Consider the following 25,120-nt stretch of genomic DNA (forward strand, 5'->3'; position numbering starts at 1 on the left):
GTCCATGTGGTGAAAATGTTCTGCATGGTGACATTTCAAACCTTGAGTTATCTTTGATGCTCTATGCTTTGTGCTAATCTCATTACTAGTTCAGTGCAGAAAACTGCATATGCCTAGAATCTGAGGTTCTCCTGACACTGACCCAAGAACTCCTAGAGCTGGGAGAGAACTTGGCTGCCAGACTCCTGCTTCCTCCGTGAGATACTCTTTAAAGTTGATTTTTAGTTTGTTTTTCCATTCGACACAGGTATCACTTAGATTGTTCTCTAGAACTTCCAAACGGCTAGCCCTGCTTGCTGGTCATTCTTTCACCGATAGTCACTGACATCATTCCACAGTGGCCAGAACATGTGGCCTGCACTGCCTCAGCGAGGGAGGATTGTGACCCCTCTGGGGTTCTGCATGTAGCACAAACCTCTTCTGGTCTCACAGTCTTACCTATCTGTCTATCACACAAGTATTTCCAATAATTTTTTTGCAATACTTGTACAAATCCATTTATTTTTTTCTCTACCTGATCAATGTGGTAAAATCCCCTGATATGGTTGTGGATGCGCCAATTTCACCTTTTATTTTCACCCTCTTTCCTAGACACTAAGTAGGGAGGCATTGCTATTGGGCACCTGCTCCTGCCTGATGGGGGGACACAGGCAGAATGCAGGTGCTGACAGCACTTCCCAGGCCACTGTCTGCCCGCACGGGTGTGAGGTCACAGGGTGCAGATGCATTGCACACCCAGACATGAGTCTCGTCCCCAGGACATCTGGTCACCTCATACTTCCCTCTCAGAGCCAGCCAAATCTGACACCTGAACCATGTGTCACTGGGGGGATGCTGTGGGAGGGCTTCTGGCCACAGGCTATTTGCTCTGGGTCAACCTAAGCCACGAGTGCTGTGTAGGGTAGGTGCTGACTTCAGTGGCTAATCCCTATTGCCATTTTCGTGCATGGGTCCCAGGCTGTGTTGTATTTGTCCTTACTGGAGAGTTCCATGGGAGGGACATGCAGACCTGACCTGCCTCTGAGACTCCAACCTTGTGTATTTCATACAGTGACTTGGTGGACACACAGGCATTCCCACTGCCCGCATTCTCCCTGCCCGGGGCTGCTCTAGTTCCGGCAGGTTCTTTCTTTCCTCCTAATCTGCTTTGTGCTTTTGACTCAGAATAGAATTTCTGAATGTAATTTACAATACCCAAATGTGCACTCAGGGATGGCTAAGATGAAAACTAATGATAATAACAACAGCGGCCAGGACAGAGATTGTGATTTTACCAAAATCAAAACTACCACAAGTACCTGATTCACTTTCCCTTAGAGCTTCCCCTGTGCATCGTCTGGCCTTGGCGATTCAATAGAGGTCATCTCAAAGTCTTCTTTAGTCAACACTGTTTACTGTGACCTGATGTGGCCAGGGACCCCAAGCCTAGGCGAGTCCATGGGGTCACATCCAGTATGATCTGATGTGGTCAGGGACCCCGAGCATAGGCAAGTCCCTGATTTGGTGCAGGGACTCCAAGGTCACTCATGAAGGATGATGAGAAACCTCTTTTCCTTACATATTTCCCAGCCTTGGGTACAGTGATGGAAGACAGACCCAGTGTCCATGCATTGATGCTGGCAGAAATGCAAAACAGGAGGGAAGTAGGGCAGGAGTGGGGGACCCATCAGCTTGGTTTTTGAGATGTTCAGGTTTTAGGTCAAGTGTTCTGGCTTCAGTAAGATTGGATGGGTGGCAGTATTCCAGCACAGTGACCTGGAGATAGGGAGGTGGAGGCAGGTTGGACTCACGGCACTGGGCAGTCACTGGGTCCCTGGGATTGTCTGAGACCAAAAGGCTGTCCATGCCTTCCAGCCCAGTGCCCCCAGGAACACAGCTGCGGGTTATCCTTGGTTGCAGTGAAGATTGCCCTTCTCCACCCCAGCAACCACAGCATGCTCAGGAAGCAGGCGTGGAAAGAACCAAGGGACTGGGGCTCATCTGGGTCATCCCAAAGAGCAATTGAGGAGGCAGGTATGTGTTTGCTTGGCTACTGTCAGTTGTGATGGTGCCTCCCCACACCCCACCCAGGGGTGGCCACACAGCCGATCAGCAGTGGCTGTTTTGGGCTGGTGTGCTTCAACTGTGCTGAGACAGAAGTGGGAGGTGGCCTGGCTCTCAGAGGGACCTCGAGGCTGGCATGAGAGAGGGGGTTACATGGGAGAGAAGGACCCCAGGCCAGTTCTGGGATGTCTCCATTGGGATCCTGCTGGAGCAGGGTGTTGGACATGCCGAGAGGCTTGGTTCTAGGTGCTGCTCTTGGGAGGCGATGGAGACTTTGGGCTGGTGGGAGGGCATTAGGTCATTGGAGTGTGCCCTCCGGGGGGATAGTAGGACCTCTGCTCCCTCCTCTTCTTCTTTGCTTCCTGGCTGATGACCTCAAGGGTTTTTCTCCACTGTGATGTGCTGCTTCACCACTGGCCAATCCATCATGGCCTGGATTCTCTAACACGTGAGCCAAATACATTTTATCTCTGCATAAAGTTAATTATCCCAGGTATTTTGTTGTAGTAACTGTCCATCTTTTGGAATGTCAATCTACTTTTCACTATGGCTGAGAGCCAGCAATCGCCACATGCGGGGTGAAAACCCCACAGACTGCTGTGGCGAGCAACTCCCCTCTGCCTCTCCGCGGTTTTGTTCAAGAACTGCCATTGATGCACTGTCCAATGGGCGGAGCTGCATGCATCGGGGAAGGCGATTGGCCAGGGTGTGGGGTCCTGTGATGAAGCAGAACTAAGGCGTCCTAGTATAAATGCACACAAGTGAGGGCTGTGCACACGACCTCAACAGGGTTGAGAGCGCACAGGTTCCCAGGGAACTGTTCCCAAGCCCGCCTTGCATGGGGGGGGGGGGGGCAGCTACCCGGGGGAGGCGGAACCCTGAGCGGCGGAATTCCCTGAGGCAGAAGACACTTCAGTCGGATTCGCACTTTTATTGGTACGTCTGTGCGTTGCGTGGCCCAGCGAGCGACTCCACACACGCGCTTCTGCAGGGCTGGCACTCAGCGCACCTGGGCCAGGTTGTGCCTCTTGTACAGCAGCGCACGCCGCTTCTCGCGCTCGCGCACGAAGGCGCGCAGCCGTGCGGTGGGGAAGGTCACTGGCGCTGGCCGGGAGGCGGCGGGTCCCTCCTCGGTCAACCAGGGACACTGCAGGCAGCTGGAGGCGCATGGCCGGCCCCTGGGGAGGAGGGAGGGTCGGTGAGCGGGCCGAGAGCAGCCCGAGAGCGGGGCGGGGCGGGGTGGGGCTGGGCGCTCGGTACCAGGGTTGGGCGCACAGTGCACTGCGCAGGAAGGCCACAGCGCCACCTGACAGCCCCGCGTAGCAGCGGCTCAGCCTGATGAGTCCCTTGCGCAGGCCCTTCTGCAGGTCGCGTGTCCCCTCGCTGCTCACGGGGTATTCGGCGCTCAGCCTGAGAGGACAGGAAGCACAGGGAGCTCTCCATTACCCTTGATGATTTGGTGCAGGGACTCCAAGGTCACCCGTGAAGGATGATGGGGTGCAGGGACTCTGAGGTCATATTTGGATGGCTCCATGGAGATTCATGGGGGCTCTGAGAGCACCCTCAGACAGATGGAGCCCTGCCCTGCCCATCTAGCACCTCTCTCCCCAGACACATGAAGGGCTCACATGATGAAGGCTGTCACACCAATGGCCCAGATGTCTGTCTGAGGAACAGCCCCGTGGCCTTCCAGGAGCTCCGGAGCTGCAGAGGGGCATGGGTGGGTGGGCACAGAGGGAGGGGCACAGGTGAGAGGTCAGGTAGGTGGGCACCACAGATGGACACAGGAGGGTGGGCCCAGGTGGGTGGGCTCAGGTGTGAGGCTGGAGGGTTGCAGTGGAGTTGAGGGGAGGGGAGAGTAGAGCGGGTAGGGAGAGGGCTTCCTCCTGCCCCCCCCAACAGGTCAGGCGCCCATGCCTGCCCTCTCACAGTGGCCACACACGCACCCATGGTCTCCAGGTAGTCCTTAAAGTTGTCAGAGGGCAGCACCTTCTCCTGCGTGAGGCTCTGGGCATTGCCCAGGTCCACAACCTTGAGCAGGTTGTACTCGGTGACCATCATGTTTTCAGACCTTAGGTCCAGGTGCAGGATATGCTGGGCGTGCAGGTACTGGGTGGCACTCAGCATCTGCCAGAGGTAGTCCTTCACCTCGGATTCTGAGTAGGAGGTCCTGGGGGCAGAGGTGGCTCAGGACAGGCCCCGAGAGGGCATGTGCACAGGGAAGGAGCAGTGGACTGGGAAAGGCACCCGGTTCTGACACAGCTCGGGGTCAGGCATGAGGAGGAGGGTGGCAGGCCTGGCGTTCCCTCCCAGAACCCTGCGTCATCTGCCTGTCCACCCATCCCTCCACCCAGCCCTCTGCCCCCACCTCTCCGCCAGGCATGGGAGCAGCTCGGGCCCTGAGCACAGCTCCAGGATGAGCACCAGGTGCCGGGGGCTGAGGTAGGCAGCATGCAGCTGGGCCAGGTGTGGGTGGCGTAGCCTCTTGAGCGCCTCGTATTCCCGAAGCACAGCTGCCCTGTCTTCAGGCCTGTAGGGAACGATCTTGGCGGCAAGGGCCCGCCCGCTGGCCTTCTCCCTGCACTGTCGGACCACACTGAAGCGGCCCCTGGGAGAGAGACACAGCAGGACCTGAGTGGCCCCCATGCACTCAGAGCAGCAGAGACCAAGCTCAGCAGGGGCAGCAGCCAGACACAGGGAAGAGGCTCTGAGCTGAGCATGGGAATGTGGGGGTGGGAGCACCAAGAGCCAGCAGGGCAGCTTGAGGAACCATCCCACTACCCGCTGTCCCCAGAGGCCCCTGCACCTCCGGATCTGCATCTGGAAGGCGAAGTTCCTGGTGCTGGGGAGAGGCGGGGCTGGCCGCCCCTGGCCACTCTCCTCCTCAGAGGCTGTTAGGGAGGGGCAGGTGACAGGTTCAGGAGGATCCCAACGCAGGCTCTCCCCTCCTCTTCCCTCACTCCTCCTCAGACACCAGACAGTGGCCCTGCCTGAGTGCCCGCTCTGGCCTCTGCTCCCTCAGGTCATTTTGCAGGGGAGAAGGGAACTTGGATTCAGGACACAACAAAGCCCTCATCATAAGTGTGTTTGGGACCACCATGGCATCACACCATCCTTTCCCAGGCCCACAACAGACACTATTGATCTATCAAACCACTCTTCCACCCAACCCAGACTCAGCACCCAGGAAGTCACTGCCAACTCTTGGGGTGGCACCAGTGGGTGTGGGTGAGTGAAGGCAGCTGAAGGGTGAGGGCCCCAGAATGTGCAGGCTTTGAATGCTGGCTGAGTGCAGGAGTGGCCACCATAGGGTCCGCAGTGGCCAACACAGGGTCCGCAGGCAGGAGGGTGCCTGTTCTGATCTGCCAGCCACCCTATCCACTGGCTGCCCAGGAGTGGCTCACCCAGGTGGCGGGGCCCTCCCAGGAGGACCTGCTCCGAGGGGCTGCTGTAGGGGCCCATTCCTGCCTTGCTGATGCATGCTGTCCGGAAGGTATACAAGCCGCCCCTGGACAGCTTGTTGGTGAGGTAGCAGCAGTCGAAGATGTCAGAGGCCAGAGTGATCCAGGTACCACCTGGTCACAGATGGAGTAAGAGGCAGTTGGGGAGGAAGGAGGAAAGACCTTCCCCAGGACACAGAGCAGGCTGTGGGCAAGGGCCCTCCATGCTGACCCTGGGGGCATGCTGAGCCTCAGGGGCCCCAGGGAGAGAGGGCAAAGGGCCCACACAGTACCTTCTATGCAGCACTGTACGATGTATGTCACAGGGCCATAGGACTCCACGGGCTTCCAGACCAGCAGCACCCTGTCTGTGTAAACCTCCCCGATGTCCGGGCGTGGGGAAGACGAGGGGCGCTCTGCAAGAGGCCACCCATGGTCTGGGTCAGCATCTGACCCCCAGGGCTGATTTCTAGCTGGCCCTGCCTCACCCTCCCTTACTTTCGGCAAACGTTAGGCTCCTAAGCCCACCCTCTCCCAGTGCCATTTGTTTGGGGTGGGTGAGGTCCTAGAAAGCAATGGGAGGAGGGGTGTGCCTCCTTCCCTAGTGGGCAGTCAGATGTCTGCCCAGCCCTCCCCACCAGGATCCCTCCTGGCCAGCCCTTCGCCAGGGTATGTTCAGGCCTCGGTGGAGTGGCCCAGGCTCTGGTCGGGGGGCCTTGCCCTGGTTTCTAAGCTTGGCTGAACGCCCCAGTACAGGGCCTGAGGTCAGTCTGCAAGTTCCAGACTGGGCCAGCAGCTGTCTCAGCTGCCCACACACCCCAGGCACTGCATACTCAGCTCCTGACTGGACTCTGATGAAGACACAAACAGGATGGGGCTCCTCCCTCCTGCACCACTGGAGGGCAAGGTGGCACCCTCCACAGGAAGCTTCGCCTCCTGGCCAGCAGAGGCCTCAGGCCAGCTCTTGGCAGCAGGGTGCACAGCAGGCTGGAACACTGCCACACCGCTCTCCTCCTTCTTGGGCACGCTGCTCCCCCACCCCTGCCTTCCATCTGTCTCCTGTCAGTCTCCTGCCTCCTGCCAACCCCTGAAGATCCTGGACAGTCCAGAAGGCACCCACAGCAGCCACATGCAATGCCCGGCCCATCAAGACTGGACTGCTCGGTAACTCAGACGCACCTGTGGTCACCTCCTGAACCCCAAATTCCACAGCCCCACAGCTGAGGGAGTGGCCCAGTCCAGCTCACGAAACGAGGCTCAGCACCCCCAGCCCAGCCTCCCTGGCCTGGCAGGGACCTCTAGCAGAGCGCACCCACCTGCCTTCCGGAGTACGCCCGTGGTGGTTGCTGTGCCCAGAGGGTTGCTCACACTGCAGGTATACATGCCCAGGTCCTCAGCAGTCACCACCAGGATGGTCAGCAGCTGGAAGTTCTTCAGGGTGGAGGAGATGAGGAGGTGGCCGTTGCTCTCCAGGAGGGCCCCATCTGTGACAGCACAGAGCCAGTCTGAGTTTCCCCTAGACAGTGAGGGCCCCTGCTGCCCTGCTTATATCCCAGCCCCTTACCTTTACTCCAAGTGGCCTGGGCAGCTGGCTGGGCTAACACCTGGCAAGCCAGTGTCACCGACTGACCCAGGACCACGGTCTCATCTGAGAGCTCTCTCAGGAAGGTTGGTGCTGAGGAGGAGGCAGGAAGAGCCTTCAGAGGGAAGTCCAGGCCAGAAAGTGTGGGCAGGACGCAGCACTGCCTCCTCCTGGAAGCCTCCAAGATTGCTCAGCCCCCTTGCCCAGCCTGCCTCTGGGCTTAAGCCCCATAGGTGGGTGGGGGCTTGCCCCTCTGGTGTATGCACCATGGCGGTTGGGAGAGGACCCTGAGACAGTGGGGCCTGCTCACCTTGGTCCCTGCCCTTCAGACCTGACAGCCGTAAGGAAGCCAGGCCTGCCTTCTTCCTGGGGGGCTCCTCCAGGCCTGCAGGAGGAGGGGGAAGGGTCTCAGTAGGGAGGTCTGTCCTCGGGCAGCACCAGCTACCTCACACTGCCTGTCCTCCCAGCAGGCCCAGGTCTCAGGGACTGGGGTGTGAAGACAAGCTGGACCTGCTTCCCACCTCCCTCAGCAGTGGGCTGTTGGGGGCTCTAAGGCCTACAGTGCAGGAGGGGGTTGCTTGGGGCCGGGGTCAGGCCGGGGTCAGGAGGGTGGGGGTCACAGAGGCTGCTCTGGAGTTGGGACTTCCAGGCAGCTCAGGGGTCAGGGAAGCTGGGGTCAGATGTGCCTAGGGTCGAGTTGCTCTGAGATCAGGAGAGACCTGGAGTCAGGAGGATCTGGGGCCACAGGACTGGGCTCAGAAGGTCTGAGGTCACTGAGGGTGGGGCCATAAGACTCCTGGGTCAGAGGGTCTACAGTGGGGGAGGCCTGGGATCCTGGCTGCCCTCTCCCCAGGTGCCCTCCCTGCAGCTGTCTCCAGGATGGCCTCACATGCCCAGTAAGGCAGGTTCAGGTCAGCAGAGGTGCCCCCAGGACTCAGGTAGAGCTGTGGATGCAGTTGGGAGGTAGGGGCAACAGCACCAGAGGGGGGGCCCAGCAGGACCCTGAGCACGAAAGGGTGAGTGATCCTAAGGGGCAGGGATGTGCCAGGGGATAGGACGAGGAGGTTACCTTCCGGCCTGCCCTTCAGGATCCGGGAGATGTGAGCCATGGAAGCCTTCACCCTCTGGCGCAGCCCAAGTTCCAGGGGTTCCTCCAGTGGCAGACACTTCCCAGGGAACTGGAATAGGCCACGGGAGGGGGACCACTTGCGCTTTCTGCTGGCCGCAGCCTCCCCCAGCAGTGCCTCCAGGTCCTCCGGCTCCTCTGTGATCTCCAGGCCAGCTCGAAGGCCCAGCTCCCCTGGCCAGGGCCACGCAGCGTCAGGGAACTCTGCCAGCTCCTCCCCAGCCTCAGCCTCAGGAGAGGGCGGCTCTGGCTGCTCCCAGGGCTTGGGGACCCTCCTGAAGATCATGAACTCGAATGGGAGATACTTGATGTCATACAGGTCAGAGAGGTTGAGGTAGGCGGGATCCACCTCTGAAATGTCTAAGGACACAGTGTCGGCAGCCTCTGTATCCCCTGACAGGTCCCGGATCTGCACCAGGGACACCTGCCCATCTTGCTCCCAGGAGGTCAGCTCTGGGGAAGCCCTCAGGGTAGCCCCTCTGGTCTCAGGCACTGGCCCCAAGTCGGCCTGGGGTTGAGGGCTTCCCACTGCAGCTTCGTCCTGCTCCTCGGAGGACTGGGATACGGCCCAGGCCATCCTGGCCCACAAGGGACCCTGTCCTAGCATGCCCCCTGCATCCCCACCAAAGGCAAAGGTACCATAGCCCGCCACCCCCGCATAGCCCCCACGGTACCCCAGGGAGAACTTCCGGGTGGTGGCCTGCTCCTGAGGCCTTGGTAAGGGGGGTGTTGGGTCAGGGGAATGCTCCGCCTCCTGAGACAGGCTGCCAGTGTCCAGGGAAGGGCTGGACTCCATGCCTGTGGGGCAGGTTGGTTCCAGGGAGCTGGAGGAGCTGGTCCAAGGCCCCCCAGGTCGAGAGATGCTGCCAGGCTCCTTCTCAGAGCCTGGCAGGGGGCTTGTTTGGGCTGGGCAGGGGGGCTCCAGAAGTATCTCCTTGACAGACCCTGGAGGCAAACAGCCATGAGTTTGTGGTGACAGTGGGCCACATCCCTTTTGGGGGGCAGAACCCTGCTCAGGGTGACAAGAAGGAGCCTCCTGCCCCAGCCTGGACGACCCCGCTTGCTGAGCAGGCCCTGAGTCTCTAGCAGGTGATGGAGACAGATTGGGCCCTTTCAGGGTCTTCTGGTCTCTCCCACCAGCCTCCCCTGTGGAGGCTGTGGGAGGGCACTGTCCTTCACTGCAGGCCTCACTCAAGGGGCTGATGACACTCGGAGGGTCTTGGTCCAGGGAGTGGCTACGGCCGGGGGCCTCACGGGCACTGGCGCTGGGCAGGCGCAGGGCTGTCTCAAAGGAGGGTGTCTTGGTTATCAGCGCGGCCTGCTCCTCCCTGGCGGCCTCCTCCTCCAGCACATGATGCTCCATCAGCGGCTCACGCAGACCAGGCAGGGCCCTGGCGAAGTACCCGCCCTTGAGCAGGTGCCGCCTCCGGGCCGCGTGTTGGCGGCCTCCAGGGGCCAGGGCGCCTCGCTCAGGGCCCTCGCCTGCCTGCTGGTAGAACAGGCTGCTGATGACACTGTGCCGGGGGACGCAGCCGGGGGCTGCCAGGGGCCCTGCGCCTTGCTGTGAGGCTGGTGGGGCCTCCGCCTCCTCCGGCAGGCTGGCTGAGGGCCGCAGGAAGCCCCTTGGGTGCAGCAGCGGGGAATGGGTCACCGGCGAGGATGGCAGCGACTTGGCCCTGGCAAACGGGGCGAGCTCATTGTCGGAGGAGGAGGAGGAGCTGGAGGAGCCGCTGGCTTCTGCGTGCAGGTGCCGGGCCACTGCCAGGGAGGGGCTGTCGGGTGGGCCCCGCAGCAGCTCTGGGATGGAGCGCATCACCAGGATGGACTTGTAGCTCATCAGGGAGCGCTGGGGGCGGCACAGAGCAGTCACTGGGTGGGGCCGCGGCACCGAGCAGGCCTTCTCCCTCCAGTGGGCCAAAGCGGTGGGGACCCAGAGCAGTGGGAACCTCTGCACCAGGGCTCTTGGCTTCTGCCTGGCCACTGGGTATCCCTCTGCGCCTGGCACACTCATGGCTGAGATCCGATGAGGTGCCAGGCCTGGGAGTGTGCTAGGTGGGCTTAGGCTTGCGTTTCTGACCCTGCCCTCACCCCCTTTTCAGGGGACAGCTCACCTGCCAGCGGCTCCTGGCCAGGAGGAACTTGAGCTGCTTGGTGTTTATGAAGTGGGCCTCCTCCGCAGGCATGGATTTCTGGGGTGTGAGGGAGCAGCCATATTGAGGAGAGACCCCAGCGCCCTGATGGGGGCCCCTCCTGGGATGGAGGCCCAGCTGGGCAGGGGCAGGTGGACTTGCCCTCAGCCCTGGGGTCTCATGGGCTCATCCTCTTACTTTGCCCAGACAGGGCAAGGCAAAGGCCAGAGGTCGCAGGGGAGGCCCTGACCCCCTGTGAGGGTCTCAGGATCCCAAGCCTGTCTGAAGGGACAAGTGTCCTCTGAACTGGGGCACAGGGGCCTGGGTGCCACCACCATATGTGCTGATGCAGGCAGGCCCTCGTCCCCCTTGGGTTGGATGTCCCTCCCTGCAGGCCTGGGGTTTGAGCCAGGCTGGGCCTACTCACCAGGAACCAGGGGTGGGTGAGGCACTGGGAGGCACTGGGCCGGGCCCTGGAGGGAGAGCAGAGCCCAGGTCAGCCAGGCAGTCAGCTGGCCCTGGGCAGGGCTGGCCGCACCCTGGGCAGGCAAGAGAGGCATGCACTCACCCTGGGGCCCTCTGCAGCGTGGCCTTGAGGAAGTCCTTGGCGTCTTCACTGAGGTGGGCAGCCATGGGGCTGTTCCAGGACACCCGCCCCTCCAGCACATTCAGCAGGGTGGCACGGTCACTCTCTCCCGCAAAGGGGGAGGAGCAGGTCAGGCTGGAAACAGGCAGAGCCTGCCCTCAAACAAAGCCCCTGGGGACGAACTCTGGCACCACTCCCACCCAGCAGTATCTGAGGTTCCCCAGATACTGCCTCAGCTTGGAACACCAATCCAGGCAAAGCCTAAGAGGGTGTCTGGGCTCAGACCAGGGTTGGGGTCCCCACTCAGGCTGGGACAGGGATCAAGGAAACGTCAGCCGGCCTGGGGGCCCTGCTTTAACCTGAGGCTCTCATGGCCAGAGGTGGGTACAGGGCTGAACTTACAAAGGAGACCCAGGCTAGCTTGAAGCAGGGATGTATGCCAAGGCTGGGTGCTGGTTCAACCCGGGGTGGGTACTTGGCCTCAGCCTGAGCTAGGGATCCAGGCTCAGCTGGGACAGGAGTCCAGGGAGCCTAGATAGGCACCAGTCTATGTCTGAGGTGGGGACAGGTCTTAGTCTGCAGAGGTCAAGGATCAGTCTGTACCACCAGCATCTTCAGGGCAGCAGTGACCACTACCAGTGGACTCTGGACAAAAATCCCACAGACCCTACAGGGTCAGCTCAGCTCTGCCTAGTGATGACAGGGTGTTTGTGAGGAGCAGTGGGCAGGAGCCTCTTATCAGGGTTGGCTGACCGCCTGTTCCCAAGATAGCTGCCCCTGGGCTCTTGGGTCTCTGGTCTGGGGTGTGGCCAGCAGCACACGTGGCCCTCAGGATTCTGCAGAAAGGTTGGCTTTGAAAAGCAGCTGCCAAGAACAGGCTGTGCTCACCTGAGGTAAGAGATGACCCCCATGGCCCTGCAGAAAGAAAACCACCCACTGTGAGTCACCCCAGGCCTGGCCACAGGCAAGGGGTATGTGGGAGGAGGCATGGGGGATCCCAGGGGTGCAGAAGGAAGCAGAGGTTCAGAGAGGACCCTTTGGCTGGCTGCTGGGCTGCCAGATGACTCCCCAGCATGGTCCCAGGAGGGTCACAGTCCTGACTCAGCCTGATCACTCACCAGATGTCAGAAGCCTCGCTTACGGGGGTCTGCTCAATGATCTCGGGGGACACGAACTCTGGAGAGCCGTACTTGCTGTACTGTGGCTCTGAAGGGGTGATTTTTTGGGCAAAGCCAAAGTCGCAGATTTTAATGTCTTCGCGAGCAGGATGCACCATCAGGATATTGGGGGGCTGTCAGAAAGTATTGGGGAGTCTATGGGGGTTGGGCCACCTGGGGTTTCCAGGCCTCAGGGAGTCATTCAGGGTCCATGAGGCCAACGTGGGGCATGGGGAGCACCAGTCAGACTGTCAGAGCAGAGCCCACGGATGAGCTGCCAATTAGCAGTGCATCCAGTCCCTGCAGGACAGCAAGCCCTGTCAAGGAAACTGGACACGGTAGGCCTGTCCCTTCCTATCCTGTAGGCCCAGGGCTCCCCTCTCCCACCCAGGTTCTGGAGGGGCCCAAGGGACAGTACCTTTATGTCCAGGTGGAGGACCCCGTGGCTGTGCAGATAGTGCAGTCCCTCCACCAGCTGCTGGAGGTAGACCTTGACCTGTGGCAAATGCTGTGCTCAGGGAGGGGCCCCGGCCCTCCACCTTGACTCATCCTGCTTGAGTGCCCCAGTCTAGCACCTGGGACAAGCCCACAGGGTAGGTGGCACCCTGAGCCCTAAATGCCAAAGCCAGAGAAATCCCCAGGAACAAGCAAGGTGTGCAGGAAGCCAGGCAGTGCAGCTGGGCACAGAGCCCGGGTAGCCACGGGGCCTGGGATCCAGAGAGGCGGGGCCTGGGCCACATTTGGGGCAGCTGTGTCTGGGTGGGGCTGGGACCCGCATGCAGCTCAGGCCAGTGGCAGGCAGGTTCAGGGTCACCTCGGCTTCTGTCACCACGCTCTTCTTGAAGAGGCGATCCAGCAGCTCCTCTGATGAGCACCTGGGGCCTGGTCAAGGAAAGCAGCTGAGGCTGGAACCCACCAGGAGGTGGCCAGGACAGGGTTCCTGCGGTCTCAAGGGTGGGGTACTGGTGCTCAGGTTGAGGGGAGGTGCCATGGGCCCCTGGAACCCCAGACAGCATCCAGCCCAGATGAGGGGGGCTGCCTGGGGACTGAGGCCACAGGGCAGTGGTAGGGTGGGGGCACCTGGCCTGTCTGCACAAATCCCTCCTCAGGGGAGAGACAAGAACACAGGAGCAGATCCAGCCACAAGGCCCTCCACACTGAGACCCCAGTCAGGGACCTATGGGCAGTGGGCAAAGACCTGGAGTAACCTGTGTAGGACACACCTCTCCTGACATCTGAGAAGTCACCCATGGGAGGAGACCCCTGGCCATCTCCACCGAGGACATCTGGACCCTCAGGACCAGCTCAGCCACTGACCCTGCCTGGTGACCCCCATGGACCACCCTCAGAGAGAAAGAACCCCCTGACCAACACCATCACGAGCGGCAGGAACAGGGCTGCTTGTCACACAGCATTGGCCACAGGAAGGTGGGCTGAGGCCCTCACAACCTGCCAGGCCCAGGGAGCATACGCTCCTCCAATCCCCAGCCTGGTGGCCACTGCACCCCTCCTCAAACCCCAAGGGAAGGGGCCAGGAGAAGAAAGGATACAGTTCCAAAATGAGGATGAGGGTCTTCCGGGTCTCAAACTGGTCCAGCAGCCCAGTGACCAGTGGGTGGCTGAGCGTGGCCAGGATATCTCGCTCCTGGTACGCCTGGGCCCGAGTTCTGCTCCGCAGGGGGATGAACTTGGCAGCACAGAATACCTTATTTCCTTTGTGCTGTACCCTTTTCACAAAGCCAAACACGCCTCTGGGGAGGAGGGAGGGGGATCAGGATGGTGACGCTGTGCCACGGGTCCTGGGCATCCCCGGGGCCAGAAGGGCTGGAGTGTACCTGCCAATCTCCTCCTTGACCTCGTAGAAGGAGTGCAGCTTCCTCCGATGGCTCTGCTCTTCTGAATCTGGCTCACTGTCTCCTGTGGTCAGCACAGAAGGTAGTTAGGACGGCAAAGGCACTGCCCTGACCCTCGTCCCCAGTACTGTGGAGCTGGCAGGCTGTTCCCTGGGCCTGGGCCTGTGGCCTATGGGAACCTTGAGCTGGGGTCCCTGTGGGGACTGGGGATGCCATGTGGAGACCGAGCGGCCCTGGGCCTGGGAGGCTCTGCGACTTACCCCCATGGACCAGCAGCTCCGCCTTGCAGAGCACCTGGCCAGCAGCGTTTTGTGCGAGACAGGTGTAGACGCCTGCATCTTGCTGGGCCACATCCTTCAGTAGCAGGCAGTGAGTGGTGCCATCCTTCTGCTGGCTCAGCCGGGCACTGTCCTCCAGTTGGACACCATCCTGAAACACCAGCAGGCCAGGACGCCATCAGCCCATCCCAGCATCAGGCCCACCTGCCCTTCCCTGGCACCTGCTGTGTTTCGGCCCCCGGTCCAGCCCCATGCCCAGCCATGATGGGCTTGGGGATGGCAGGAGGGGCCGCACAGCTAGGATCGTGTGGTGCGGTTTTCGTACACACATGCACACACAGGTGCCTCCGGCCTCTGAGGGCCCCACCCTGCCTCCCTGGGCCAGCTCTTACCTTGTACCATGTCACAGTGGGCTGTGGGTGCCCCTCAATGACAGCCTCAAACTGTGTCGTACCACCCGCCTGGACCTGTACATCCTCAATGGTCACCTGCATGGTTGGGGGCCCTGGGAAGAGGTGGAAAGGGGGACATGAGGAGGGATTCCCAGGCTGCACAGCCCATACATGTGGTCAGTGAGGCTCTGAGTACACCCCAGGGCAACAGGCAACAGGACCCCCTGGTAACTGGGAAGTTCTTCCTTCCATCCAACCACTGTCTCCCTGCTTTGCCCTCAGCTGGCCCAGCAGTCACGAGAACAGTCAAGCCAAGGCAGGCAGAACATGCTAGGGGGTGGTGGCTCTCTCCAGGACTGGGTCTAGCAGACACCAGATCTGTAGTGCCTGCCTCTCCTGGAGGAGAGCTCTAGCCCCCACCCCATTGTGGCACAAGAGAAGGGGTGGGGAACCTGGGCTGAAGCAGGCGGGGACCTAGCGGGCCCCTCCACCCTCCAAGCAACTACCCCCAGCCCAGGCACTGCAGGGCCACCCTCACAGCACGCCCTGACCCCTGACCCCCATACTTGAACTTGTAGCACTGGTGTCGATGGGCTGGTACACATAGGTCCTTTGTGTGGTCTCTGTGATTACATGGCTGTGGACATCCCAGAGCATCTGCCCGGCACCTGCCCCTGGCCAGGCAGCACCCTCCACCCTGGAATCACAGAGCTAGGTGAGCTTCTGCTGGCTAGAGGTGACAAGATGGGGTCCTAGGCTTTCCCCACATGCGGGGGGATGAGGTGTGCAGATGGAAGACCCTGGTCCTTGCTGTGGGGGCTTCCTGCACCTCCTGCCCTAAGGTTGGCCTTCTTCCCTGCCTACTGGCTTGGCCTGGGGCAGTCAAGGAGTGCACAGGAGGCCACAGGACCACCCCATTACCTCTGTGTACCACACGGCCAGAGTGGATGGACCTGCCCACCCATGAGCTGTCCTTGGCAGGACTGCCCCCATCTCATGACTCAGTTAACTGGGGGAGGTTACCGGATGGGGACGGTCCGTCCCTGGGCCCCAGAACCAGTCACCGTCTCCTGCTCCAGGACTTCCCGGATGAGAGGCTGTGGCACCTCTGGGGTCTCAGCTGCTGGGAGATGAGGAGCCTCGTGAGACAGAGCTGGGCTGGGGCTCAAGGGACCCTCCTCGGCCCTGCACTTCCCAACTGTCCCCCACATCACCAGGCCAGGGTGTGTGTATGCTCAGCAAGACCACTGCTTGCAGGGACCTGGGGGCCATGGGTGAGACTGTCCCCAAAGCCCAGGTTCAGCCCATGGCTCAGCATGTGCATGCTGGCTGGGGTCCATTCTGCAGGCACCTGCCCCACCAGGGACACCCACTTCAGTGTCCCTGCCCAGCAGCTAGGCTGCCATCCAGGGAACATCCTGACAGCATAGGTCGGTGACCCAGGAAAGTGGCTATATCCCACGCCATGGGTGCCATAGGCTCTGGCAGCTTCCTACGGGCCGGAGAGACTGCAGGTGACGTCACCCAGCACTACAAGTTGTATTGTGTCCATAGCACACAGACAAGGCCCACTCTATCAGTGGCCAGGGACAAAACAGAGGGTAGCCTAGTAGACTGGCTAGAAAAGTAGGGCGTAGGGTGACCAGGTGGTCACTTAGAGCAGGTGGTGGTGCCCTTGGGGAGGTTCTCCAGGGCCCTGAGGCTGGGGGCAGGTGAACTGAGGCATTTCAGGCTGGAGCCAGCACAGGGGTGGGCAGGGAGGGGCAATGTGCTGGGCTTCCAAGGACAGGGCTGGATGGAGGCTGAACTTAGGGGAACCCCTCCATCTTCAGGCAGGACACAGGGAATGAGTGGAGGGAAAGGGAGCCCAGGATGGGAAGGGGCTCGGCTTGCTCCCCAAAGCAGCAGCAGGGAAAGTGAACACCAGTGCCAAGGCAGGCCAAGCAACACCAGGGGTTTGCTCCATCACCGCGTTCCTGGACACCAGAACTCTGTGGCCACTCTGATCCAGCAGCCTCCCACAGAGATGCCATCCCTAGCCTTTGCCTTTCCATCCCCTGTGGGCACCAATCTGTCACAGCTGGTGGTGGTGATGGTGACAGACAAGACGAAGCTGCCTTACTCTTGGTCCAAGAGGGACACTGGGCCAGACCTGCACCTAACTGACACCATGCTGAGAACGCTGGGGTGGCCATGTGCAAATTCAGAACCCGAGGACATTCCTTGGCCAGGACAGGGTCAGCACAGGATGTGTCCTTGCAGCCAGTTCCCTGCAGGGCTTACCAGGTGTGCCCGAGGCTTCTGGGGCCTGGGGGCCAGCCTCCTGAAATGCCAGTGGTTCCCTGGGGCCAGGGGTGGGGCTGGCAAAGTCCCCTGCAGAAGGGCCTGGAGCCTCAGGGCCCAGCAGTCTCCGCAGCACAGATGGGACTTCCTGGTCGGCTCCAAGGGAGGGCTGGGCAGAGCCCTCCTGGGTAACACCTATGAAGAGGTGGGTCAGCAGCAGATGGTAAGGCCCAGGGTCTGGTGTGGCCTGACCCCAGGTAGGGGCCTCCAGAGACCAGTCCCTGTCAGAGACAGTCCAGTGGGCTGACCCCCAGCTGGCCCCTCCCACCTGCTTCACTCACCCACCCGCTCAGGAGGCTGTGAGGAATGGGGGCTTGGCACAGAGAGAAGCCCCAGAACCCACACTGGGGACAGCTACTTCCTCCCCTGGAGCTCAGGCCTGTCCTCACCCAGGTGCCCCATGGAGAACTCCTCCTCCTCCTGGGCCAGGGGACTGGGAACCCACCCTTCACCCTTCATGTGCCCCAAATCCCAGCACACACTTCATCCCAAGGCTGGCTGTCCTGCAAGGCTGACTCTGAACCCCAGCTCTAAACCTGGGGGCAACCTGATACCATGTCAAGGTCCAAGGGATCATGGGGCTGGTGTCCAGGTGGCCAGAGCCATTGGCCCCCCTCCTGGGGACAGACCCACTGCCCTATCCTTACCCAACTCCATCTGCATAGTAACCGTCCACCCTCCACTTACAGCTAGTCCAGGCCATGCTACCCTTCCCTGGCCCCTTCCACCTATCCCTGAAGGACTCCCCAGGCCCCTGCCGGGCATGGCCCCTGCCCTTCCCACCTGCCAACCGTCTGCAGCCTGAGGATGCTGACCACTCCCATCCCCAGAAGGTCCCTTCCCAGAGCCTTCCCCAGCCCTCCTGAGCCCCCGCCCAGGAGGGGCACCCAAAATGGAAAGGCAGCTCCAGGATGCCCTCTGTGGGGTCAGGGAACCCACCCTCCCCTTCCCCATCCAAGAGGTCAGTGGATCCCTGGGAAGCCTCACAGTTGGAGCTCAGCACAGAGTGGTTCCCACCCCTCTGACAGATGCTAGGTTGTCCTGGGTCACCTCAGCTGGGGACAAAGGGGTAAACCTCTAGATGCCGAGAACTTGGGACCACCATATCACACGCCCACACCACATCTGTCCTGACACTAGCCTCAGCTGCCAGGTAGAGGAAAGCCTACACTGCTCCTGGTGGGCCAGAGGGACAATTATGGGTGATTCTGGTCATATCATGTGTCCACAGGACCAGCCCCACAGCCCCTGCCTGGGAACAAGACAGGCCCATGTGCTGCCACAGCCCGTCTGGGCACACAGGAGCCAATACAGGGCACCCATGTGGCTCCCAGCTTGACCTTGGAGTGAAGGAACAAGGGCAGTTGGTCTAGGCCCAACCAGGGCTATGGGTGGAGGGGATCCCGGGGTACTGAGTGCGAGAGCGAGAGGAGCAGAGAGGAGGCGCAGACTGGTTTATTGCTCTATCAGCCAGAATACAGGTCCACTTCCCAACACAGACCCTGTGTCCACCCTGCAGAGCCGCTGGTGGCCACTAGGCCCTGGGTGTGGCTTTGGGGGTCTGGGTCCCATCCCTAGCCTGGGGACAGATAAGGCTGTGCCCAGTGGGAGCAGGACACAGGCCCAAGTCCACATCTGTGTCCAGAGCCTGGAGGCTCCTGCAGGCCAGAAGAGACAACCCAGAGCTTGGTCTCTGAGCTGCCCCTGGCCAGGGCTCTCTTGAAGGACTTCAGTGCATCCAGCATTGTAGGCACTGTGGTCCTCTTTGTTGAGGACCAAAGTCCAGTGAGGTAGGAAGGGCCCAGGACAGAGGGCATGGCAGGCTGAACCCTGAGCTCAGAAGAGCAGCGCGTTGAGCACAGGTGACTGAGGTGAGCTGGGATTCCTGAGCAGGTGCTGCTGCCCAGCAGGGTGCAGGCCCCATGCTGCAAGGACGGCACAGTAAGAGTGCCCTGGCCTCCCTGTCTTGCCAGGGTATGTGGCCTCAGCCCTGGGAGGGGCCAGGGGCCTCATCTCCATCTGGGCGAATATGCAGAGTGACAGTCTCTCCCACAGTCCCCAAGCTGACCATCTGGGTGGAAACCTCCGTCTTGAAGCTGCTCTGCCTGCCGTCTGTAGAGTGCTGGACCCGGGTGCAGGAGGAGGTCCAAGGAGCATTGCCCACAGGCCCAGCTCGGGCCCCTCGCACGTGGAAGGACAGGTCCTCAGGGCTGTGGACCTGGGATCCCGTCCTGAAGAAGCCAGGTGGACCCACATGTCTGGGTGGGCGCCCCACGTTGAGCAGGATGGGCTGCCCCACGGTGGGCTCACTGATCTCTCTCTGGAGCACGGAGACCTCACAGGGCATGTCGTCGGAGATGCTGCTTGCTGGGCCACGGCAGCCAAAGGTCTCCCCTGCCTGGGGCACGTAATCTTCCAGGTCAGCCAGGGTCAGCACACGACCATTGTGTGTGAGGATCTTGGGGTCACGGCTGCAAAGGCCATCCGTGTCCTGGGGCTCCTCCACCACGAAAGGGCTCTCCCCATCACCCTCTCCTCCTGCCCACTCCGTGCTGCTGTCCCTGAGGGAAGCCCCAGTCTCCTCTGGCTCAGGGCTGACTGCTCCAGAAGCAGCCCAGTCCACACTGTCCCCAGCATCCACATGGAAGACGAGGGGCTCCCCAATGCGGACCACAGCTGGACCCTGGGCATGGGGCTCCTGGTCCAGCTGCTTGTTGTTGGAGTTGTTGGCGTTGGGGTCCCCACCTGGCGTCCCACCAGGCAGTGTGAAGAGCAGTGTCCCCAAGCCTCTGGGCACCTCCCTGGTGGGAGACACAGCCCGAGGACCCGACTTCTTCACTCGGACTTCAACAGTCTCCTCAACCTCCACCCACTTGGGCTGGGGCCCTGTGCCCCCTGGCAGGGCTCCGGAGGGGGCCTCAGCCTCCGTCACGTACAGTGTGGGCACAGTGGGCTTCCGGCCTGGCTCTGTCTCAGGCCTGTGAGGTTGCCTGGACCCCGGCAGGAACAGCAGGTCAGGGGCCAACAGAACTGGCCTCTGTGGGCTGGTGGAGCGGCGGGAAGGCGAGCGGGAGGGGGACTTGCTGGGGGACCGTCGTGGGCCACGGGGACTCTTCACCACGGTGGTGATGGTCTCCTCTCTGGTAGGGGAGAGGGCCCAAGAAGAGATGGGCACAGAGATCTGCAGCCTCACCCAGCTCCAAGCCATCAGCACATGCCAGAGACCAAGTTAAGGTACAAACAGGTGAGGAGGGTGAGTGTGCAAACTCCTACACATGCTCTTCAGCCCCACCTGCAGAGCCCCTGGCAGGAAGCCAAGGAAACCAAGCACAGTGTTTCACATGGCTAAGCTCAAGTTCTGCTCTGCTCAAGACATGTGGAGGCACCTAGAAGGCCCATGCTACATCACCCAAGCTGAAGCCTCTGGACACCAGGACTGCACTGTCTCCCTGTCCCCCTCTTCAGCAGGCTTTCTGCTCTGTACCTCAGGCAGGGTGCCCAGCCTGCTACCAGGAAGTGCCCGCATGCCGTGAAGTCCTTGGCAAGTGACAGGCTGCTGGCCTGTGGCCTGTGCTCCTGGCCTCTGGATCTAAGGCCAGTGAGGCCCCACCAGGCCAAGGGGAAGACTGGCTGAACACTGAGCTCCACATGGCCATGTCCCCCGCCTGGCTGGCATCTCCCAAGGTGGGAGGGGCAGAGCTCAAGGCCAACAGCTCAGGAGTGCATGCTGGGAGGGCCAGCGACTCTGCAGCCCTGGCCTGTCTCAGCAAGGGCCCTCAGTGGTTCTTATCCCCTTTACAGGCATGGACAGGGGGAAAGGCTCAAAAATGCCCAGATCCAAGGGTCAGCAATGCACTGGTTAGCCCAGGTCCTCCTCTGCTGCCAGTGATCCTGGCTCTAGCAGGAGCTGAGGTAAAGTGGGCCATGAGCAGGGAGCAGGCTCCAGCTGAGGGAGGCAAGTCCACGGGGCTCAGCTGAGGATCTACCCATGGTCAGGACTTGGTGCTTTGACCAAGGCACTGCCTATCTCTCTCTCTCTCAGCACTTATTTTTATTTCTTGCTCTAACTTCGGGGCTCCAGGAAGAGTTGCTCCCAGGGACGGGCCCAGAGACACATGGGCACCCTCAAGGTGCACAGCAGTGATGAACCCTACATTCCCTATCTCTTGTCCAGGAGGAAAGGAATCTCCTACTCCACTGACTGGTGGGGAGGTTGAGGCTCCTGGTGGCCTATTGAGGGCCAAAGCTGAGGGGGCACAGCCTTCTCTGCAGGATGAAGGTGGGTACTTCCCAGAATGTTTCTGATCCCCAGTCCCCCTCAGGTCGCCTCTGAAGCTTCCCAAATGGGATCTGGCTCCATCTCTACAATGCTCCTCCTGTGGAGGGAAGGGAGCAATAACCTGTCTGAGGCCCTAGAACACCTGCTTGTACCCAGGATGGCACTCTACCACCCAACTGTTCCCATCTGTTGGGTGGCACAGTAGGAGAAGCCTACTTCTGGGGAGAAGGGAGGTCAGGGAAGAGTTACCCAGGGCCTCATCAATTCTGATGACAGAATTCTTCTGTAGCACAGCTACCTTCAGGCCCTTCTGGCGGCTGCTCAGCCCCTGGGGAATGGAGGTTTCTGTCCTGGAGCATCCCAGCCTGTAACTTATAAAATCCTCAGCCAGTCCTGCCTACAGATCCCCACACCTCCACCTGCATACCTCCTCTGCAAGTCTCCAGGACTGTCCAGGTCATAAGCAAGCCTATGTTCTGTGAGTTCACCCAGCTCTGATCCCCCAAGTCAGCTCACCAACATGCTCAGATTTTCTACAGCATGAAGGTACTGAAGGACAAAGAGCCCACGGGCATGGCTCTGGGGAAATGGGCTCTCAGCTGACTTCTGGGAGCCACCCTAAGCCTCCTCACTTCCCTGAACCTTGGTTAGGCTTGGGTTTGGAGACTGCTAAAATTCCTTCATTTAAAAAAAAAAATTTTAGTTGTAAATGGATCTTTTTATTTTATTTATATATTTATGTGCAGTGCTGTAGATCAAACCCAGGGCCTCACACATGCCAGGCAAGTGCTCTACCACTGAGCCACAATTCTAGCCCCTAAAATTCATTTCTTAAGCTGCACTAGACACTTCAAGTACTCAACAGACACACGTGGCTAGTGGCTGCCACACTGGGCAGTGTAGAGAGAATACTCTCACCAATGCAGCAAGTTCTGTTGGATGATACCGTCCCAGACCTGGGGTACCAAGGGATAAGAGTCTGTCTCTAGTCTTCTGAGGGAAGTGGCTCAGTTCTAGCCCCACCCTAGTGGTGCGACTCTGGTGAGCCATTGTGTTGTGTGCAGAGCAAGAGAGCCATGACGTGTGGAGGGACCTGAGGCCACAGCTGTGTGAGAAATCTGCAAGGCACTGGTGGCCAGAAGTGAGCCAGGCTGTTAGTGCAGCCACTGCAAGTGGCCAGGACACACAGCAAGGTCCAGGAAGGTTAGTGGCATGCAGGGCACTGCAGTCCGAGGACGGGTTAGGAACACGCCTGCACTTACATGATGACGGTTTTCTTGGGGACTTTAGTCGCCTGCTCAGTGACTACAAAGAAAACAGTCAGAATAGCAAGGGTTACAGAGAAGCCAGTGCCTGGGGCTGACTCCCTGATGGCACTGCAGTGCAGCCATCTGCTGGGCTTAGGAGCACTGGCCATGTGTCCCTGAGCAGCCTGTCTCAGCTAGGAGGTCCAGTTTCCTCAGCTACAGATGGGTGAAAGCGTCTGCCCTGAGGGGCTGGGGTGTGACAGCAGGCACCCCAAGGATAGCCCACTCTCCCTCCTGAGCGCCACAGGAGCTGTGGGGAGGAGAACGAGCTGGCATCTGTTGCCTACTCAAAAGGGCCCAGGCTTTTCCTCATGCTGACATAAGCCTGTGAATTCCTCAAACATGTAGCCCAACATAGCCCTGAGGCCTAGGGAAAGGGAAGAGTAGCCTGTGGCCATGCAGTGGGCCACCAGCCACAATGGGGCCAGGATGGTTGATGCCTTTGCCACAAAATGAGTTCAAGTTCAAAAGGTGTCTCCAGGGGAGAGGGATACAAGAGTCCTGAATGTGGACATCTGAACCCCATGCATGTGGTGAGTGTCTCCAGGGGAGGGGGCACCAGAGTGCTGCACATGGCACATCTGAGCCCCATGCATGTGGTGGGTGCCTGAGGTCTGAGTGTGAAGGGCAGCTGTCCCAACTGCGTGGCCTTTCCTGGTTTTCCCAGCTGTTGCCCTTACCAAAGCCAGCCCATGGGGCCTATGTTTCCATCTTGCTGCTGGGGACTGGAGTTCCAGAGAGGATGAAACTCATCTGGAACCAGGCAGCACCTACTCCCAACCACCTTGAGGCCTCTTCCCTTGACCTCTGGGCAGGCCTGGGCTTGACTACTGCAGGCCATCTCCAGGCTCAGCAGCCCTCTCACTGCTCAGTGGGAAGGTGGAGGAGGTGGCCAGCAAAGCCAAGTGGCCTGTACTGGGACATGGTCCCACATCTCCTGGACAAGGGGACTTTCTGCTTCACTGCACTGCAACACTGAGACAGGCTTTCCCTAGGCAACTTATGGCATTTCAAGCTTATCTCAGATGATGAGCACAAGAATTAGACACTGTCTGTGTGTGTGTGCATTGGAGGTCACACTGACTACATTTGTGTGCCTGCACATGGATGTACCTTGCATACAAATGTGCACACAGGTGTACTTGTCTGCACACATATGCATGCTCAGACACGCTGCACACACATTCACACACACAAGTGTGTATACATGTATGTGCACATCAGCACATGTACATGTGTTTGCTCGGGCATGTGTGTTTATATGTGTGCATTGCTTGCACAAGCTGTGCCCAGGCATGTGTGTGTTTATAAGTGTGCATTGCTTGCACAGGCTGTGTTCAGGAGTGTGTGTACGTTTATATGTGTGCATTGTTTGCACAGGCTGTGCTCAGGCTTGTGTGTGTTTATATGTGTGCATTGCTTGCACAGGCTGTGCTCAGGCAAGTGTGTTTATATGTGTGCATTGTTTGCACAGGCTGTGCTCAGGCAGTGTGTGCTTATATGTGTGCATTGCTTGCACAGGCTGTGCTCAGGCAGTGTGTGTGTGTGCTTATATGTGTGCACTGCTTGCACAGACTGTGCTCAGGCAGTGTGTGTGTGTTTATATATGTACATTGTTTGCATAAGCTGTGCTCAGGAGTGTGTGTTTATATGTGTGCATTATTTACACAGGCTGTGCTCAGACATGTGTGTGTTTATATGTGTGCATTGCTTGCACAGGCTGTGCTCACGTGTGGGTATGCATTTATAAGTGTGCATTGCTTGCACAGGCTGTGCTGAGGCATGTGTGTGTTTATATGTGTGCATTATTTGCAACAGTCTGTGCTCACGTGTGTGTATGCATTTATAAGTGTGCATTGCTTGCACAGGCTGTGCTGAGGCATGTGTGCATTTATATGTGTGCATTGCTTGCACAGGCTGTGTTCAGGTGTGTGTGTGCATTTATATGTGTGCATTGTTTACACAGGCTGTGCTCAGGCTTGTGTGTGTTTATATGTGTGCATTGCTTGCACAGGCTGTGCTCAGGCAAGTGTGTTTATATGTGTGCATTGCTTGCACAGGCTATGCTCAGGCAGTGTGTGTGTGTTTATATGTGTGCATTGTTTGCACAGGCATGTGTGCTTATATGTGTGCATTGCTTGCACAGGCTGTGCTCAGGTGTGTGTGTGTTTATATGTGTACATTGCTTGCATAAGCTGTGCTCAGGAGTGTGTGTTTATATGTGTGCATTATTTGCACAGGCTGTGCTCATGCATGTGTGTGTTTATATGCGTGTATTCTTTGCACAGGCTGTGCTCAGGCGTGTGTGCATTTATATGTGTGCATTGCTTGCACAGGCTGTGCTCAGGCAGTGTGTGTGTGTGTTTATATGTGTGCATTGCTTGCACAGGCTGCGCTCAGGCATGTGTGTGTTTATATGTGTGCATTGCTTGCACAGGCTGTGCTCAGGCATGTGTGTCTATATGTGTGCACTGCTTGCACAGGCTGTGCTCAGGCGTGTGTGTGTTTATATGTGTTCATTGTTTGCACAGGCGTGTGTGCTTATATGTGTGCATTGCTTGCACAGGCTGTGCTCAGGTGTGTGCGTGTTTATGTGTGTGCACTG

At 59.4% G+C, this 25,120-nt stretch overlaps 1 protein-coding gene across 43 annotated transcripts in view; it reads right to left on the minus strand.

Moving 5' to 3' along the window:
* Nucleotides 1-2,959: 2,959 nt before the first annotated feature.
* The window catches only part of LOC308645737 (obscurin-like), a 131,681-nt gene continuing 109,520 nt past the window's right edge, over nucleotides 2,960-25,120 (minus strand). For 39 of the 43 annotated variants that reach the window (XM_081288142.1, XM_081288112.1, XM_081288110.1 and 36 more), the window contains 26 exons: nucleotides 16,870-17,064; nucleotides 15,610-15,709; nucleotides 15,153-15,283; nucleotides 14,587-14,699; nucleotides 14,177-14,345; nucleotides 13,899-13,980; nucleotides 13,614-13,814; nucleotides 12,878-12,938; nucleotides 12,482-12,559; nucleotides 12,025-12,197; nucleotides 11,795-11,821; nucleotides 10,889-11,041; nucleotides 10,748-10,793; nucleotides 10,303-10,380; nucleotides 8,135-10,037; nucleotides 7,376-7,450; nucleotides 7,048-7,158; nucleotides 6,800-6,967; nucleotides 5,777-5,899; nucleotides 5,448-5,618; nucleotides 4,850-4,934; nucleotides 4,412-4,651; nucleotides 3,990-4,213; nucleotides 3,672-3,747; nucleotides 3,304-3,453; nucleotides 2,960-3,221 (listed from right to left, as the gene is read on the minus strand). In XM_081288142.1, the coding sequence (XP_081144268.1) occupies nucleotides 3,044-3,221; nucleotides 3,304-3,453; nucleotides 3,672-3,747; nucleotides 3,990-4,213; nucleotides 4,412-4,651; nucleotides 4,850-4,934; nucleotides 5,448-5,618; nucleotides 5,777-5,899; nucleotides 6,800-6,967; nucleotides 7,048-7,158; nucleotides 7,376-7,450; nucleotides 8,135-10,037; nucleotides 10,303-10,380; nucleotides 10,748-10,793; nucleotides 10,889-11,041; nucleotides 11,795-11,821; nucleotides 12,025-12,197; nucleotides 12,482-12,559; nucleotides 12,878-12,938; nucleotides 13,614-13,814; nucleotides 13,899-13,980; nucleotides 14,177-14,345; nucleotides 14,587-14,699; nucleotides 15,153-15,283; nucleotides 15,610-15,709; nucleotides 16,870-17,064 (5,111 nt within the window). In that variant the 3' untranslated portion in view covers nucleotides 2,960-3,043. Of the gene's footprint in view, nucleotides 3,222-3,303; nucleotides 3,454-3,671; nucleotides 3,748-3,989; nucleotides 4,214-4,411; nucleotides 4,652-4,849; nucleotides 4,935-5,447; nucleotides 5,619-5,776; nucleotides 5,900-6,799; nucleotides 6,968-7,047; nucleotides 7,159-7,375; nucleotides 7,451-8,134; nucleotides 10,038-10,302; nucleotides 10,381-10,747; nucleotides 10,794-10,888; nucleotides 11,042-11,794; nucleotides 11,822-12,024; nucleotides 12,198-12,481; nucleotides 12,560-12,877; nucleotides 12,939-13,613; nucleotides 13,815-13,898; nucleotides 13,981-14,176; nucleotides 14,346-14,586; nucleotides 14,700-15,152; nucleotides 15,284-15,609; nucleotides 15,710-16,869; nucleotides 17,065-18,877; nucleotides 20,070-22,470; nucleotides 22,514-25,120 lie in introns of those variants that run through there. The other 4 variants (XM_081288145.1, XM_081288144.1, XM_081288131.1 and 1 more) reach the window with 3 other exon arrangements.

Source organism: Spermophilus citellus (genome assembly GCF_964194105.1).
Source record: "Spermophilus citellus genome assembly, chromosome: 1".
In the NCBI taxonomy this organism is placed as follows: Eukaryota; Metazoa; Chordata; class Mammalia; order Rodentia; family Sciuridae; genus Spermophilus; species Spermophilus citellus.